General features: G+C 42.5%; 1 protein-coding gene across 2 annotated transcripts in view; it reads right to left on the minus strand.

Annotated features, from left to right (window-relative positions):
- The window catches only part of RALA (RAS like proto-oncogene A), a 69,272-nt gene that overhangs the window by 12,162 nt on the left and 40,380 nt on the right, over nt 1-16,730 (minus strand). For both annotated transcript variants that reach the window (XM_075586604.1, XM_075586605.1), the window contains exons 2-3: nt 1,365-1,516; nt 371-579 (exon numbers count right to left, since the gene is read on the minus strand). In XM_075586604.1, the coding sequence (XP_075442719.1) occupies nt 371-579; nt 1,365-1,478 (323 nt within the window). In that variant the 5' untranslated portion in view covers nt 1,479-1,516. The remainder of the gene's footprint in view (nt 1-370; nt 580-1,364; nt 1,517-16,730) is intronic.

Raw genomic sequence — 16,730 nt, forward strand, 5'->3', positions numbered from 1 at the left:
AATGACACAACTACCAGCCATTGTATTTGCTGTCTGACTGGAAAATCAGCACAATATTGTGATACGACAAGACTTAACCCATTTTCCCAAGTAAAGATCACATTAAATAAAACATCTTCCAAGTAGTGACGGTTGCTGCCTTAAGAATTAGGAACCCGATGGTTCCACAGAAGGTAACAAACAGTTGCTCTTGAGCAATATTAGTGTCTCAGTCTATAACAAGCTGCTTTGTGTTAACAGTTCCCACTCTAATAGAAAAGCACAGTTGAATTGCCCATATGTTCAGCAGACATTCACACAAACAAGTGTAACTGTATTATTTTCTTGTAGAACAACAACATGTAACAAACCAGATCTCAAGCGTGTTTACCTGAAGTCTGCAGTAGCTGCAAAAGATTCCTGCTCTGTGATGGAAAAGACGCACAGAAAGCCTTCCCCGCTTCGGAAGTAGTTGTCTCTGATGGCTGCGTAGTCCTCCTGCCCGGCTGTGTCCAAGATGTCAATCTGCACCTCTTCCCCATCGAGCACGACCTTCTTCCTGTAGCTGTCTGCTTTGGTGGGCTCATAGTCTTCCACAAACTGGAACACACAATAAACTTTTAATAGTAGAACCTAAAACGAGCAAAACTCAACCTACAACATGCATTCACAACAATTAAAAAGTCACTATTGAGATTAATAATAATTTTAAAAAAAGGAATGAAAAAAAAAAAAAAAAAAACAGCCAATCCACATTTTTTCTTAAAAAACATTTTACTTGGCCAATACTCTGAATGCATACTTACAGGTATGCCATGCAAGAAGTTTTTTTAAAATTAATATAAAGGGGAATTTAAAAAAAAGGAAAAACCTAATGGGGAGAAAAATAGGAAATAGAAAGGCAATTGAATAGATTGTTGTGAGAGGTACATATATGTGATGCTAATCTATGACAGAAAGGACAAAAAGCAAAATATAGCAGATCTGCACACTCCAAAAATGATATAGTTTGTACTGATCTAATAGGATTGATAACTTTACTGGTATGGCATTTTTTTCCCCTTCTTTTCCTTAACCCAGACCCCATATTTATAGTTGCGCCATTAAAATAAACAATTCATCTATACTTGCTACAATCTCCTCCAGAGGTCTGAAACAATGGGTTTACAATTTAAAAATTCTATTGTTAAAGTCAAATACCTTATTTCTATGAGGAAAAGTCCACAGTACAAAATAAGACATTTATTTATAGATCACATTTATATGTAAACTTTTTATACATATACATAGAAAAGGGGGACATCGCACTCGGCAACTTGGTAAAAGGTGAGATGCAGCAGGTTTGGAGATGTGCTATAACAGAACACATTTCTTTATGTGCTTACCTCATCGTACATAAATTGGAGGGTTAAAGCCGATTTCCCCACACCACCGCTGCCTACCATGATGACTTTGTGCAATGCCAAAGAATTCTGCCCCTTGGGCTTATTAGCTGCCATCTTTGGACAAGGTATCTGTGCAAGGTAAACAAGTCAACCTATAAAGCAATACAAAACAAGAAACTTTGTCAATGTTAACTGACTAACCAATAGTTATCACTAACCAGCACAAGCACTTCTGCACGTATGTTACTCCGTTATTAAATTCTTTAAAAAAAACTCTCCCCCTCTTCCCCCCCCCCCCTCTTTCCCCCCCCCTCCCTCCCCTCCAAAATTAGATTGTGAAATTCTGGGGAACAACAACCCTTGCCCCTGGTCTCTCACTTTCCCCCACCCTCGTCCTAGTCTCTCTCCTCCCTCACACTCCCTCCCTCTCCCTTCTATCTATAGACACACAAAGTTTAAGAGAGCTGCCAGCACGCTCTCTTACCTGACCCTTCCTCTCCCTTGTGTCAGCCAGAAGTTGACGCAACTTCCGGCGCAGACAGGAGTAGGCAGAGGAAGGATAGCAGTGACTGGGCGTCTGCTGAGCTCAGGAGCCATCATGTCACTGCTACGTGGTGTGCCACCACGCCTGGGACAGTGTCCCAGCTCTCCCCCTGTGGGGGCCGCCGAACTCGTGACGGGTGCGTGCGGAATCCTGGTTGAAGATCATCCCGGCTCATGCATATAATAACACACACACCAAAAATACTGCCGCGTACATGTATCATAGGATGGATATATAGATATACATATATAGTCCTTGTAGACTTAAAACTCATTAAGTGCCTTTTTTCCCCCACCTTTTTTTCATGAAAATAGGCTTAAAGAAAAAAATTCAAAGGACTGATTAAAGACACCTAATCTTCAGAACATGTCATATCAAAATGCCTTCTTTTAAAGCTGCAGTTCAGTCTTTTTTTTTTTTATTTATTTTATTTTTTTACTTCAATTGTTTCATGTGGGCAAATCTCTAATTACCTAAAGAACTGCATAGCTGCCGGTCAATTCGTTCTCCGTCTATTGATCGGCAAAGTTTGGCGACATCTTTAAATATGGGGAATGTAAATCGTTGCTATAGGAACAAGCATGCTTGTTAAAATAGAATACAAGAAAATTGGTCTTTCAAAGTTGTTTTTTTTAAACAGAAAATGCTAAAAGTATTTATTCTTACTACAGAACTGATTTTTTTTTAAAAAAAACACACATGCAGGATATTGACTGAACTGCAGCTTTAAATACAGAATGTTTCCTGTCAAAATTCACATTTAATTGCCTTTTCCTCAGTACTCAAAGAATGAAGGTAATGACTTAACTCTACAGCGACATAAATACACAAACACACACACACAACTAGGAGTCCACACAAGTGAGTCATCATTTGTAGCACATAAAATACCCTGCTGCTGGCCAAGCCACCCGCGGACTGATCCCAAAGTCCCACCCCAGTGTCCGCCCCACCAATGCAGACCAATCCATCCTACCTCTCCTATCGTCATACTACTATTGATTCAATATAAAAATATCCTGGAAGAAACGCACATAGAACAGGAGACTTGCTGATGTCACTGACTGACATTATGACATCACGCAGCCTATGGTATATAAAGCAGTGCATGGCACTCAACAGGAATATATTCATTGTATGCGAGGTGCTGCGGTTCTGGAGATGTGGTATAACAAATGAGAAACCAGCGCACTCGAAATGCATAATTACAGTATATATCTCTTGCTCCATCCTCAATGGCCCCAATTTAATATGCTAAGAAGCCATGTACATTTTCCTCTCCTGATAGAAGCTATGACATCGTGGCCAGTATTGCAAGATCCAACATTCTTTCCTTGATAACGCAACCACAATATTGCATTGGTCAGCTTAACAGTGTGTTGTGGCGTAAGCGTGTGCTGGACTCCAGTACTATAATACTACAATATTTCTAGTTTATAATGGAGTTTTAGGCTTCGTCTTGCTGATCTTTAATGAACAGACCATGTTCAGGAGAAACCAGACAGATTTAAAGAAGTAAATTAACACAAATATGTGTGGCGAGTTTGGGTTTTGAGCTTGCTGAGGTGCTGTTTTTAAATGTTAATTGGTAACAATTGCTGGGAGGTCTGTGACCCCTCCTTGGTTTTAAGCTCACCGATCCCACTTTTCCCCCCCAAATATTTTTATTGAGTAAGCAGAAAATAAACATAAAAGACATTGATAGAAAACATGATACAATTACATTTTCAATGCATACGGGGATACAAAAAGAGCATTGACTATTACCTAATAACACCTTATCCATATTGAACAATCCACTGGAAGTATCGGTTTCCTACTAACTTATGACAAAATCAAACTAACCCTGTCCAGTGGTTGTCATATATAAAAGTCAAAGAAAAGAAAAAGGTGGAGAAGAAAAAAAAAAAAAAAAATCATGGGGAGGGGGGGGGGGGTAAATCTTGCTGCAGTCAGAATAAATGAGATCAGCCTCTTTATTGGGCGACCAATATCCTCAACTATCTTTGCCAGGAAAAAAAAAATCAGCGGGTCAATGAGGATGAACAAGTCCATTATTTCTTTAATAATAGTTTGAATGGTGATCCAATATTTCTGTATCGACGGCCACGTCCGCCAGATATGAACCATATCACCCCTTTGTCCACAGCCCCATCAACATAGATCAGACACCACAGGATAGATTTGTTTAAAACGAGTTGGAGTGAGGTACTAATAAAATAGGATTTTATATATATTTTCTTTGATTGTCGTACATAATGTATGGAGGTTTTCGCAGCGAACTCCCAAATATCTTCCAAATCATCCGTGTCAATTTTTATATTTAAATCAGCCGCCCATTTAAGCATATAGTCATGATCAGTTGAGTCAAACGTGGCCTCCATTCCCGCATACATTCCCGCATATATATTTTAGTAATCAAACCTTTTTGGTAGTTCTCTCTCCTACACAGTGCCTCAAAACCGGTAAGAGAGGGGAATTCTAATGTTGGGGACATTTTTTGTAGAAAATGTCTAATCTGGAGGCATTTCATTAAACATATTCAAGTCTGGTGCCTCATACTTGATTCGGAGTTCCTGGAAACTGGAGAACCTCCCGTTATTTAATAGATCAGCAATTACTCTAATACCCTTTGCTTTAAACTGGTCAAATTGTTTGTAGTCACATCCTGGGTGGAAGTTAGGATTATCAAAATGCGGGGTGAGTTGTGACGTGGGAGACGCAAATTTATATTTGCCCTTGGATTTGGTCCAGATCTCCCAAGTGAGTCCCATCGTGCCCAGCTCAAACCTTTTTGCTTGCATATCTCTCTGATCAGTGACACAAAAGGATATTTGCAGAGAAGGGGTTTTTCGTAAATTGGGATTCTATAGACAACCAATAGTTTTGAATTGGGTCAGCGTTCCACACCACCACCTGTCGTAATTGGCAGCCTGGTAGTATCTTGAGATATCTGGGACACCCATACCCCCTCTTATCTTTGAAGTCGTCATAACCGATCTAGCTGTTCTTGGTCTTTTACCCTGCCAGATAAAATGAAATATTCTATTTTTCAATTCGGATCCAGGAATACGGACCGGGAGAGTCTGAAAATAATATAATCTAGGGAGTATGTTCATTTTAACTGATTCTATTCTCCCTATCCATGACACCTGTTATCCTTCCCACTTCGCCAGATTCTTTTTGATCTTATGAAACAGGGGTGGGTAGTTGCTCTGATATAGAGAATGGTAGTGCCTGGTCACATTTACTCCCAGATATTTAATGTGCGAGGAACTCCATCTATAATTGAAATTCAATTTTAGTAATTTAATCTCGGAGTCTGGGAGATTCAAATGTAAAGCTTCTGACTTATTAATTTTATAGCCTGAAATTTTCCTGAAGTCTAATAATGCTTTTTGAAGATTGGGTAAAGAGGTCTGGGAAAAGTCAGAATAATATCATCAGCGAATAATGACATTTTATAGTTTATTTTTCCAATTACTATACTGTACCTTGAATATTACCATTTGTTCTAATATTGGCAGCTAGTGGTTCAATTGTTAGGGCAAAAAAGAGGGGACAATGGGCAACCCTGTCTCGTACCGTTTTTAATTTTAATCGGATCCGGGTTATTCACTGGTAGCTTAACTAGAGCTGATGGGTTTTGAGAACGGACTCGGACTCCTTCTAGGAAATAATCTTTAAATTCAAATTTCTGTAATGTTTTATCTAGGAATACCCAATCTATTCTATCAAACGCCTTCTCTGCGTCCAGACTTAGCAGAATGGCTTTGGTTCCAGTAAGATGAACATGGTCCACTATATTTATTATTTTCTGGGTGTTATCTGACACTTGTCTACCTGACACAAATCCAACTTGATCGATATGTATCGATCTGGACAAGATGGGATTCAATCTGTTCGCCAAAATTTTGCTATATAATTTCAAATCGTTATTTAACAAAGAAAGTGGACGATCGCTACCACATTGCATAGGATCTCGACTCTCTTTATATATAATGGCTAGACTTGCAGTCAACATGGATGGCAGGATTGGATTTCCATCCATAAATGAGTTATATATCTCCAACAGATATGGGGAGAGTATAGGTAAGAACCTCTGGTAATAGACATTGGTAAAACCATCAGGTCCTGGGGCTTTGGATATTTTCGGTGTTTTGACCGCTTCTACTATTACCGTCTAGTGTCTTAGCTTCTTCTTCGGACAACTGGGGCAGATTACAATTATCTAGATATCTCATAATTGCCTCTGAATTTGAAAATTGAGGCGCTCCCTTATGTGAATTTAAATAATACATTTGAGTGGTGCACTCAGGCGGTTAAAACGTAACTTATTTCTGCAAATATAATATATATGTACACTAAAATTTAACATGAATGTGTGTTAAAAAATAAACAAATAAAATGACGGGGTGTGAAGTATAATTATTACTGCTGTGGTAGGGTTATTGTGTGTTAAAGTGAGATCGTATAATATTGGAGGGTGATCCGATGGTCGTGTGCTGTAGTGCAAGATGTACTGCACCGACACACTTTATTCGAGCAAATACCCGGTATGTACCTGGCAGATACCTGGAATGCGCCGCTCCTCACCTCTGACAAGCCCCGTTGCATTTGCCTTCCCAGCCTGGGTTCATGCCTGGCTGATGGGCGGCTGATCTGTTAAATGATAATGATTAGGATTTAATAGGCTGCAATGCTTCGCGTGTCTACCAGATGGCATAAATTCATGAATTGTAATGCAGTATATATATATGTACTGTGCAGTATTGCAGCCAACGGGAATAAAATGCTTCAATCCCTGCCGGAAAATAACTCAATGCACTCGGGCAGAAAACAGTCACAAACCTCAATACACCCGGGTATACCCGAATTCGTGGGACTAGCCGAGCTCGAATAAAGTGTGTCGCCAGTGTATATACAAAATGGAGATAAAGAGTCTATATACTAGATTTGAAAGTCACGTGGAGCGTGACGCAGCTCTAACATCACTTCCAATTGTTACTCCTCAACGTTAATTTACACTAACCTCCATGTGTTTTGGGGTTTGTGAAAGATGACAATTATTATCGAATTGATGTCAATACTGGGGTATCTGGTGTTGAGGTGCAGTGGAGATAGAAATCTATATGCTAGATATGAAAGTCATGTGCGTTAAAATTTGTTTTTCTGTGGTAGGTGCGCTATGGGTTGGGGGAGGGGGGCCTGTTCCTCATTTGTCCTGGGCCCCATGATTTCTGTTGGCGGCCCTGATTGTGTGTGTGTGTGTGTGTGTGTCTGTCAAGTGAAACACTATATGAACAACTTTAAAATAGTAAATTCTCCCGTAATTTAAAGTAAAAGTACTGTAAATTCAGCATACAAACAGAAATTACAACTCCTCTCCATTTCAGCCTTCCCCATTGCTCTTGTCACCCCTCTGCCTTCCGTCACTCCCCTTGTAGCTAGAGACGTCTCCCAAACTCAAATTACAACTTTCGCTTGGGCTACGGAGACGGGAGAGGGCGTTTGTGTTACTGGAGTGAGGCTCTCCTATATGTCAATTGTTCTATTCCTAATTGCCATTAAGCTGCATTACTCGGCTTTTCAGACAGCCTGCATTCATGCTGTTTGAGATCATACAAGCCATGCTGCTTTGTAATGGGATTATTAGATAGTGTGTGTTTTACTATGGTTGCGAATATACGAATTTGTTAGATCTTTGCAATGAGTTTGCATGTATGCTGGTGGGAATAACATTAGATGCCTGAGCCCAGATTAATTTACATACAGCAATTAGAGTGAGTTCTAGTCACAAGGATTGATGAACTGTGGCAACTCTATTGTGAAACTCTGAGGGCATTGAGGTAGATTCCTCTTTCATAACACAGTTGTGTCTCCAACTTGTACATTCTTATAGTCATAGAGACCTCTTTATGAGAATATATTCCACCAAGCCATAGATTATACTGCACATCCATCACCAATAGACAAACCTGCAATATTTATACATATTACCAACATTAATATGCAGGCTATGACATTGTGGAGATTAGCTTAAAATAATTGGCTGAGTAATAATTGGGCAGTGATGTTAGAGCTGCGTCATGCTCCACATGACTTTCATATCTAGCATATAGATTTCTATCTCCACTGCACCTCAACACCAGATACCCCAGTATTGACATCAATTCGACAATAATTGTCATCTTTCACAAACCCCAAAACACATGGAGATTAGTGTAAATTAACGTTGAGGAGTAACAATTGGCAGTGATGTTAAAGCTGCGTCACGCTCCACGTGACTTTCATATCTAGTATATAGACTATCTCCATTTTGTATATACATCTTGCACTACAGCACACGACCATTGGATCACCCTCCAATATTATACGATCTCACTTTAACACACAATAACACTACCACAGCAGAAATAATTATACTTCACACCCCGTCATTTTATTTATTTTTAAACACACATTCATGTTAAATTTGTTAGTGTACATATATATTATATTTGCAGAAATAAAAGTTAAGTTTTAACCGCCTGAGAGTGCACCACTCAAATGTGCTTCTTTTTGGGATAACAGTTATTCTTTCAACTGCTGTCCTTTTTTGATAAACCATTATTATCTCAGCACATAGGTAGCACCAGTTGCCAATCTTGGCAACCTCAAATATCCGCACCCACAGTATAATCTGCGATTGGGGGGGGGGGGGGGGGGGAAACCTGTTACATATATATATATATATGTGATTATATACATATATATATATGATATTATTGTGATTGTCCTGCGAGGAACCACTCCCCCTCTGGTGGGAGCCATCGCAGGTGGAGGCGCTGAATTGAGTAAGTGGTTACCCCTAGTATATAGTGCCCCAGGTTCCCCGTGGCGGAAGCTCAGCCCTCCTGTGAGCCAAGAGGTAATGCACTCGGGCTTTTTTGTCTTTTGTTACATTAAAGTAAATAACAGGGAGGGGGGGGGGGGGAAATCCATAAAAACAAGTTTGTAGAATCCAAATTACAGCATAAAACAAGGAAAGCCAAACACATCCACATACGTATACATATCGACAGGTATAGAAATAATATGCAGTACTTCTCTGCAGACACAGGCTCAGAATCTGACCATCTGCAGTTTAAGTACATTCAGTTTTGTAGCCAGAGGCAATGTGCTGGATGGAAGGTATTTAGGACCTTGTCTTTGACCACCTTCGATACCAGCCCTTCAACGTCTATCACTTCTCCTTTGGTAATGCAGAGTCTGCGTGGTGTCCGTATCAGCCGCTCTTACCCCTTCAGTCTTCGTATGGCAGTCCTCGTGGTTTCCTGGCTTGTGCACAGCCCGGACAGAGCCTTCCGATACTACTCCTTCCTGGGTCCCAGTCTGCGCATGCGCACAGACGTAAGTGGGGGTGTGCATCTGATTGGACGGTTGCTGCCTTAGTGAACGACCGTGGCTTGTAGTGCTCAAAGTTCATCACGATGACACTGCATTACCAAAAGAGAAGTGATAGACGTGGAAGGGCTGGATCGAGGTGGACAAAGACAATGCTGGAAAGCTATTCACAAATGCCCATGTGAATTAGCCGTTTGTGAGTGCATCCTGTTATTACATTTTATTATGCCATGTCCCTTTTTTTCCTCTACTTTTTTAAAGATATTTTTACTGGATGATGTGAAGTTGTACTCCAGTAGGATCATGTCATATGTAAGGCTGCGGGCCAGGCAGGGAGCGGCCCGCAGCCCGCCGGGCGACTCGTGGCTGGCCAGGTGCGTGCGCGAGGGGGCGTGGCCAAAACGTCACGGAGCTGGTTTGCCCTCATTGGGCGAACCGCTCATGTGACTCGCGAACGGCAAATTCAAATTTGCTTGCTTGGCAAGCAGGTAAGCGCTTGCTGGCTACACACATTGCCGCAATGTGTTTCGTCGCGGCCAGGGTCGCAAGTGCTGGGGTCAGCAGTGGCGGGGAGAAGTGCAGCCTGTGTGAAGCGGGAGGGTGGCCCAGAAGTTCGGGATGGCAGAGTGGGAAGTCGGCTGCTTGGGCGCGTGGCCGCAGAAGGTAGGGGCAGGAGAGGCAAGTCTGCTGCCTTGCGGGAGAGAGGTGACTGGTGGAGCTCCCAGCCCTGGAGCGGCTGATCTCAGAGTTCCTACCCTTAAGAAAAATCAATTTTTTTGCTTCGTCAGCATTTAAATCTTCTCCAACACAGGGATGCAGCTGCACAATAGATAAAATAAGGGCCTACAGTTTCTTGTTCAAAGTCCTTCACATTGTTTGCTGTTCTATCAGTTTCCTTCTCTGCAACCTCACAGCAAGTTGAAACCACGGATATTCATATTCTGTACAAGGACTTGCAAATGAATCAGAGCAACCATCTCTGTACAGGGGGGAGAGGGGGGGGAGAGAGAGAGGGGAAGTAGGTTGTTGTAAAAAGTTACCCTTTAGTGCATGTAGTAGAAGTAGAGTTAGATCTACTTTCAAACAAGTGAAGATAGGGACACTATTTGTCCTGTAACCGGATTATTCATTTCTGTCCCCCTCCCTCCCCCCCCTTGCAGCTCTGCCTGCTAGCTTTCTATATTTCAGTTGCATGCTTCTCTGCTCTGAAAACACACAGTGCCTGTGTAATTGATACATTTTATAACATGTTCCTTCTCCACACAGCCTGTAGCTTGCAACCTACCAATTCTCCTAGCCGAGATTGGGTCATTCCACCCCCCCTGTCCTTGCTGACATTGTTTTGGTCCTGAGACTATTCCTGTTTCCCAGACACCCCTCACTTCCTTTCTATCCTAAACAGGCTGAGTGAGTAACTCTTATTCTTCTACCCCCTGGCAAGGCCATTCCGTTTTTACCTTCCTCTAACTACAAAGCACCTTCACCATAAAGAAGCACTCTCACCACACCATCTACAAGTGCCTTTATATGTCTGATGCTTTCCCAATAAAGTTAAGAAAATATAACAGGACTTGGTGTGCTTTCAAAAGGGGACGGGTTAAGCTATCTGGCCTCATCCACATCCTATATGTGGCCCTGGTTCCAGAATACTAGCGGTTAGAGATGTGTACTTGTATCCATAATTTAAGCTGGGGATGACCAAGTGTATCTGGTATCCAGCAAACTATTTCCCTGCTGTTATTATGAAAGCATATTGGAGAGATCAGAGCAGGTTAGCTGCTGTTCTTTCTCCGTCTCTTCCTTCTCATACGTCTCTCTGTGCAGTGCCTGTCCATACGACGACTCATTAATAAACTCAATCTGATTCATGGAAATACAGGCTCCAAATTTAGGACATATTCTAACTACCTTGGAGGTGGGACAACACGGAAAATGCATCCAAATTGAAAGTTAATCATGGCAGCAAGCAGCGAATAATTATTTATACCTCCCCTGTGTCAACTCTTTACGATATGCAGAGGTCTACATTAAGCCTATAAAAAAAAAAAAAAAGGGTGAAAAACTCCTTAGGCCTCGTACAGGGTGGTGCTAAGCGGGCGTGCGCGCTCACGCACGCCACGATGAGACATTGCGACAATGTGTGTGGCCAGTGTGAGCGGGCGGGCGGGCGCGCCTGCTCGGCGCTTAGCTGCTGCTAGCCAAGAAAGCAAATTTGAATTTGCTGCCCGCAAGCGCGTCACGTGAGCGAATCGCCTGGCCGAGCAGAGTGCAGCGCGCCCGTTCCCTGCCTGGCCGAGGCCCTAGAAACAGATGCAGCAGACATTATTGCTGCTGTGAAAAGAAACACGTTGCACCAACGCCGGTGCGACATTTGAGGCAAAGGTGTGCGCTGTTCTATTGAAATAAACATTAAGGCGTGCGCCATTTGTCACGCGTCCGATTTAACACAATGCGTCGTGTTAACGGGAGCAACAACACCTGCACTATTGTTAATATACCTCGGCCCGCCAACGTCTGTCTCACACAGAAGTGTTCTTTTGTGCAGAAAATGTGTGCGCGCGAGTAGAACACCACGTAAAACACAAGCAACATTATTGAAGTGATGGTAATGCCCATCTATGCACAAACCTGCCTTTTCCGGACTACTGCGGCTGTGTAAAACATCAGTTCAGTTAGAATTCTCACTGCTCTTCAGCCTGCCAGTGTCACCAACATTAATCACAAAGACGGCTCTCTCTCTCGAGCTCCAAGAATAAAGCAAGGATATCTGCACTGTTATTTGTATTTTATTATATTAGATTCCATGTAGTAGAACTGAAATAGTCAAGTACAGGCATGCCCCGCATTAACGTACGCAATGGGACCGGAGCATGTATGTAAAGCGAAAATGTACTTAAAGTGAAGCACTACCTTTTTTCCACTTATCGATGCATGTACTGTACTGCAATCGTCATGTACGTGCATAACGGATGTTAATAACGCATTTGTAACATGCTCTATAGTCTCCCCGCTTGTGCACAGCTTCGGTACAGGTAGGGAGCCAGTATTGCTGTTCAGGACGTACTGACAGGCGCATGCGTGAACTGCTGTTTGCCTATTGGGCGACATGTACTTACTCGCGAGTGTACTTAAAGTGAGTGTCCTTAAAGCGGGGTATGCCTGTACACTTTAACATTCCCAATCTAGGAGTAGGGTAGTAGGCCTTTTTTCTTTTAGCTGATCAAAAAAAAAAAAAAAATGTTGTTCTTTAGTTTGTATAAAACAAACAAATATTTCACTACACTAAAGAATATTTGATGGGAAAAAAATGATTTTAAGCTGAAACATTGATACTGTATCTGCAACTTTGGAGTACCTTTTGCATTGTAAGACTCTGGTTAGCTATGAATCACAATAAAACTAGCCCCTGACAAAAGCTATATGTATTGGATTTCTCTCCGTTACTGTGTTTTCCGTGATTAGGCTTACATTTAGAAAGCTATTGTAATTAGGTAATTATTAACCATTACATATAGTAGAGATGTGAAGTGGTTAAGTGCTTTCACTAAATTGCAAATCCATTATACAGTAAATTGTGACTGGGGACTGCACTTTTAAGCACTCAGGATTAGCAAAGATCTTACGGTAGATTAGTGAGAATTCCAGTCCATACGTTCGTTACCAGGCTCACACACATGCAGTCTTGGTTTTGTAGCCCCAAGAAACAAGACCATTTACCTGCATGGAATGTATACCCAGCTAGGACTGGACTGTGACAGCCATAATATGCAGATAAGGGACAGCGGATAAAATCAAGCTACAATGACTAACACACCCACAATGCATCATACCAATAGATTAAACCAGTAGACAGCCTGTCTGTCTTTGGCCAGGTGCATCAAATTATGATCTTTCAGATACACCATCACCGAGCAGTGCAACGATAATGCACAAAGGGTTAACTTCACCTCGAGTTAATATCAAATTTTAAAAGTGTATGTTTAGATCATAGTTTCTGGTGAAGCCTAAAGGCTGAGTCCATGGAATGGGAGACCGCGCGGAGGCGTCCACACGGGGCGCGATCAGATTGCTTAAAGGCAGTGATCGCGCCCATAGACCGTGCGGGCGGAGGCCGGAGGGGGCACGCGTTGCGGAAGAAAATCAGTTGAAACTGATTTCTTGGCGCGACATGCGGGTCACGTGAGCGGTTTGCCCAATGAGGGCGAACCACCTCCGTGACGTCCCTAGGAACACCCCGTTGACCATGGCCAGGGAAAGCCCCCGCACGCCTCAGTGCGGGCGAAAGCACCATGGCCCGGGCCTAAGGCCATGCTGCCGCAAACCGCGCGATCACATTGCCTTAAGGCAGCGGTGCGCAATCTGTGGGGCGCGACCCCCAGGGGGGGCGCGAGACTGCCGACGGGGGGCGCGGGGTTTACAGAGGCCCCGCGCGCTTCCCGAAGGCACTTAAATTAAGTGCCGGGGGAGCTGCAGGGCCTCTGTAAACCATACTTACCCGTGGCTCCGGCGGCTTCCTCCCGGCGTCGCCATGGCAACGCGGCGTCAAAATGACGCTGCGAGGTCATGTGACGTCACGTTGCTATGGCAACGTGACGTCATTACGCCGGAGCGCGGGTAAGTTGGGGTTGGGGGGGGCGCGGGAGCGAGGGGACAGCCGTCAGGGGGGCGCAGGGAAAAAAGGTTGCGCCCCCCTGCCTTAAGGCATTGTTTCCCAACTCCAGTCCTCAGGGAACCCCAACAGGTCAGGCCTTTAGGATATCTCTGCTCCAGCACAGGTGGCCGATTGACCCACCTGTGCTGGAGCAGGGATATCCTTAAGACCTGACCTGTTGGGGTTCCCGGAGGACTGGAGTTGGGAAACACTGCCTTAAGGCATAGACCGCGCGGGTGACAGCAGGAGGTGGCGCGAATAGCGCGAGAAATCAGTTAAAACATTACACAGCGCGACAGACAGGTCACGTGAGCGGTTCACCCAATGTAAGCGAAGCAGCTCCGTGACGCCACTGACACGCCCCCCAACATTGCATCTAGCATGTCCGAAAAACGCACCCGCTTCACGTGGGTGACATCAAGGACGCGCACGCCTCAGCGCGGATGAAGGCAGTATGGACCTGCCTAAGAGTGGCCAGGTCTGTGGGGGTAATAAAACCAGTAAGGAACCATATGTTTATCTTATGGATATCTGGTGATAGCACCCAGAACTACCAGAGGCCCTGGGTGCCATCTTCAAAGGGGACTATACATCCCTGATATCCCCCTTTTAGTAGCAGAGGTGACATAAGGAGGACAATAACATTGTATAACAAAAGAGTACATTGTCTGTTTGTCTTCACACATATATAAAGTGGTCCCTAGCTCTAGCAAAACATGGAATCACTGGCATATGCCAACCATAATTGATTATCAGGTACTATTTTAATTTGATTGGATGACAGGTGTTTTGAAGATGGCAGCTGACCATAAATGTTACTTACACTAAACCAAAGAGGGCCCGTTTTGTTCCCTTTTATAGATTCTGATTAAGGTTAATCTCCTCTTTAATAACTACATTTGTTATACACTAGTGAATTAAGTTTAAGCTTCTTACGGTTAGCCATTTGATCAAATTCTGTTTGAGCAATGTTACATTATTAATATATTTGAGATGTCCACGGGCATATATTAAATATATTTATTTACGTTATGGTTTTGTAACAATTAAAAAATTCAAACAGAATAATAAAGGCAAGTTTTCAACAGAACATGGAAGTACAGAGCAGCAAATGAAGGACTCTGTGATGTGACAAAGTTTGTTAAATACGGATGTAGATTTTCTGCATTGTTTTTTTCTCCAACATTTAAGATCGCTGTGAAATTGGTGGGTTTTCATATTTTCTAATATTTGCAAATAAGTTAGCACTTCTTAAAAAAAAAAAAAAAAAAAAAACACACACCACTAGGTTCTTTAAAATGTGAATACTCGAAAATGTGAAAATCAGCGGAAGTTCGCACATAGAACTTTCACTTACAGGCGAATATTCGCAAGCACAAAATGTAGGGAAAACCATGCAAATTTTTTTTACCCAACATGTTTCTGAAATAAAAAATAAACAAAAAAAGGGCAAAACGAAACTGAATTTCGACAGGTGATTCGCCCCTCTCTATAGATACGGCATCCCAGAATCCTTCACATCTGATCAACAAATAATGATTTTGGCAGATATTAGCAAAACAAAGATTCACAAGGGCAGACAAATGCTTAGCTGGCAGCTGTACGGATGACATCAACACTTTATCTTGCTTAAGGAAGAGAAATTAAGTGGTTAAATTGAGCTCTTTCAATGCCAGAGGGGTCAGTAATGCATTCCAATGCACTGGGTTCCTGATTCTTCAGGCATTAAGGGATTAAAACCAAGTCGAAGATATAGAAAGCTTACTTATTCATGGATGGGAGCTAGTGGGTGTATATGTTAAACTGCAGTGTTGCTCAACTCCAGGCCTCAAGATCCCCCTCCCGTGCTAAAGTAGCAATTACCCTATTTTTTTTTTTTTTTTAACACATTTATTTTTGCCGTGGGAGCCCACAGTCAGGCACCATTTTTTTCTGCTCCAGAGAACCTGGAACTCCGATAATACTTACCGGCGACATTGCCGGGTTGAAATCTCTTTCCAGGAGAAACAAAATGGCTGCCAAATCTCAGGTCAATAGGAAGTCACAACATCGTCGTTTGTGGCTTCCTATTAGACGGCCATTTAAACCCCCCTTAAAAACCAGAATGTAAGACCGGTAACTTCACCAGTAAGTATTTCAGCAACCAAGGGGGGTGTCACTGGAGCTGTAAATAGGGTGATTCAGCGCTGAAAAAAAAAAAAACCCCGTTCCAAATCTGTTATTAATTTTTTTTTTTTTTTAAATGGAGATTAGTTATGGTGTATTGCTCCTTTACCAGTTCTTAAAGAGCTTGTTTATTAATTTCATGTTTAATAAAACCTGTTTTTAGAAATACACAATAATGTCGTTTAATTATAGTATCAATCAAAAATTCAGAAAAATGCCCCATTCTGATGAAGATATCAATTGAATGGAGCTGAAATCTTCTTGAGGGGGAAGATAGCTTCACTACGTATTCAAAAGGGGCCTATGTAACAAGGAAAATCTTGTCAATCTTGCTCCACAGTTGTCTTTTTATCCCTTGTCGCTTATGGTTAATATTTATTCAACTGCGATAGTGCAGATTTGGGCACCATCAGACAGAAACTCCCACTGAAGTCAATGGGAAGCTTCCCCGCAACTGTACCCCGATCAGCACTATCGCAGTTTAAGGAGTAAGCCCGGAGACTCAATGTATTAAAGTTATTTTGCTCAATTTCTGCCCAGGTGTATCAGTTTGCAATTCTGGGCAATGTAAACGGGAGTTTAACATTATACAAACAAGCACTGGCAGGGTGTACACCAC

This window comes from Ascaphus truei, chromosome 2, assembly GCF_040206685.1.
Source record: "Ascaphus truei isolate aAscTru1 chromosome 2, aAscTru1.hap1, whole genome shotgun sequence".
Taxonomy (NCBI): domain Eukaryota; kingdom Metazoa; phylum Chordata; class Amphibia; order Anura; family Ascaphidae; genus Ascaphus; species Ascaphus truei.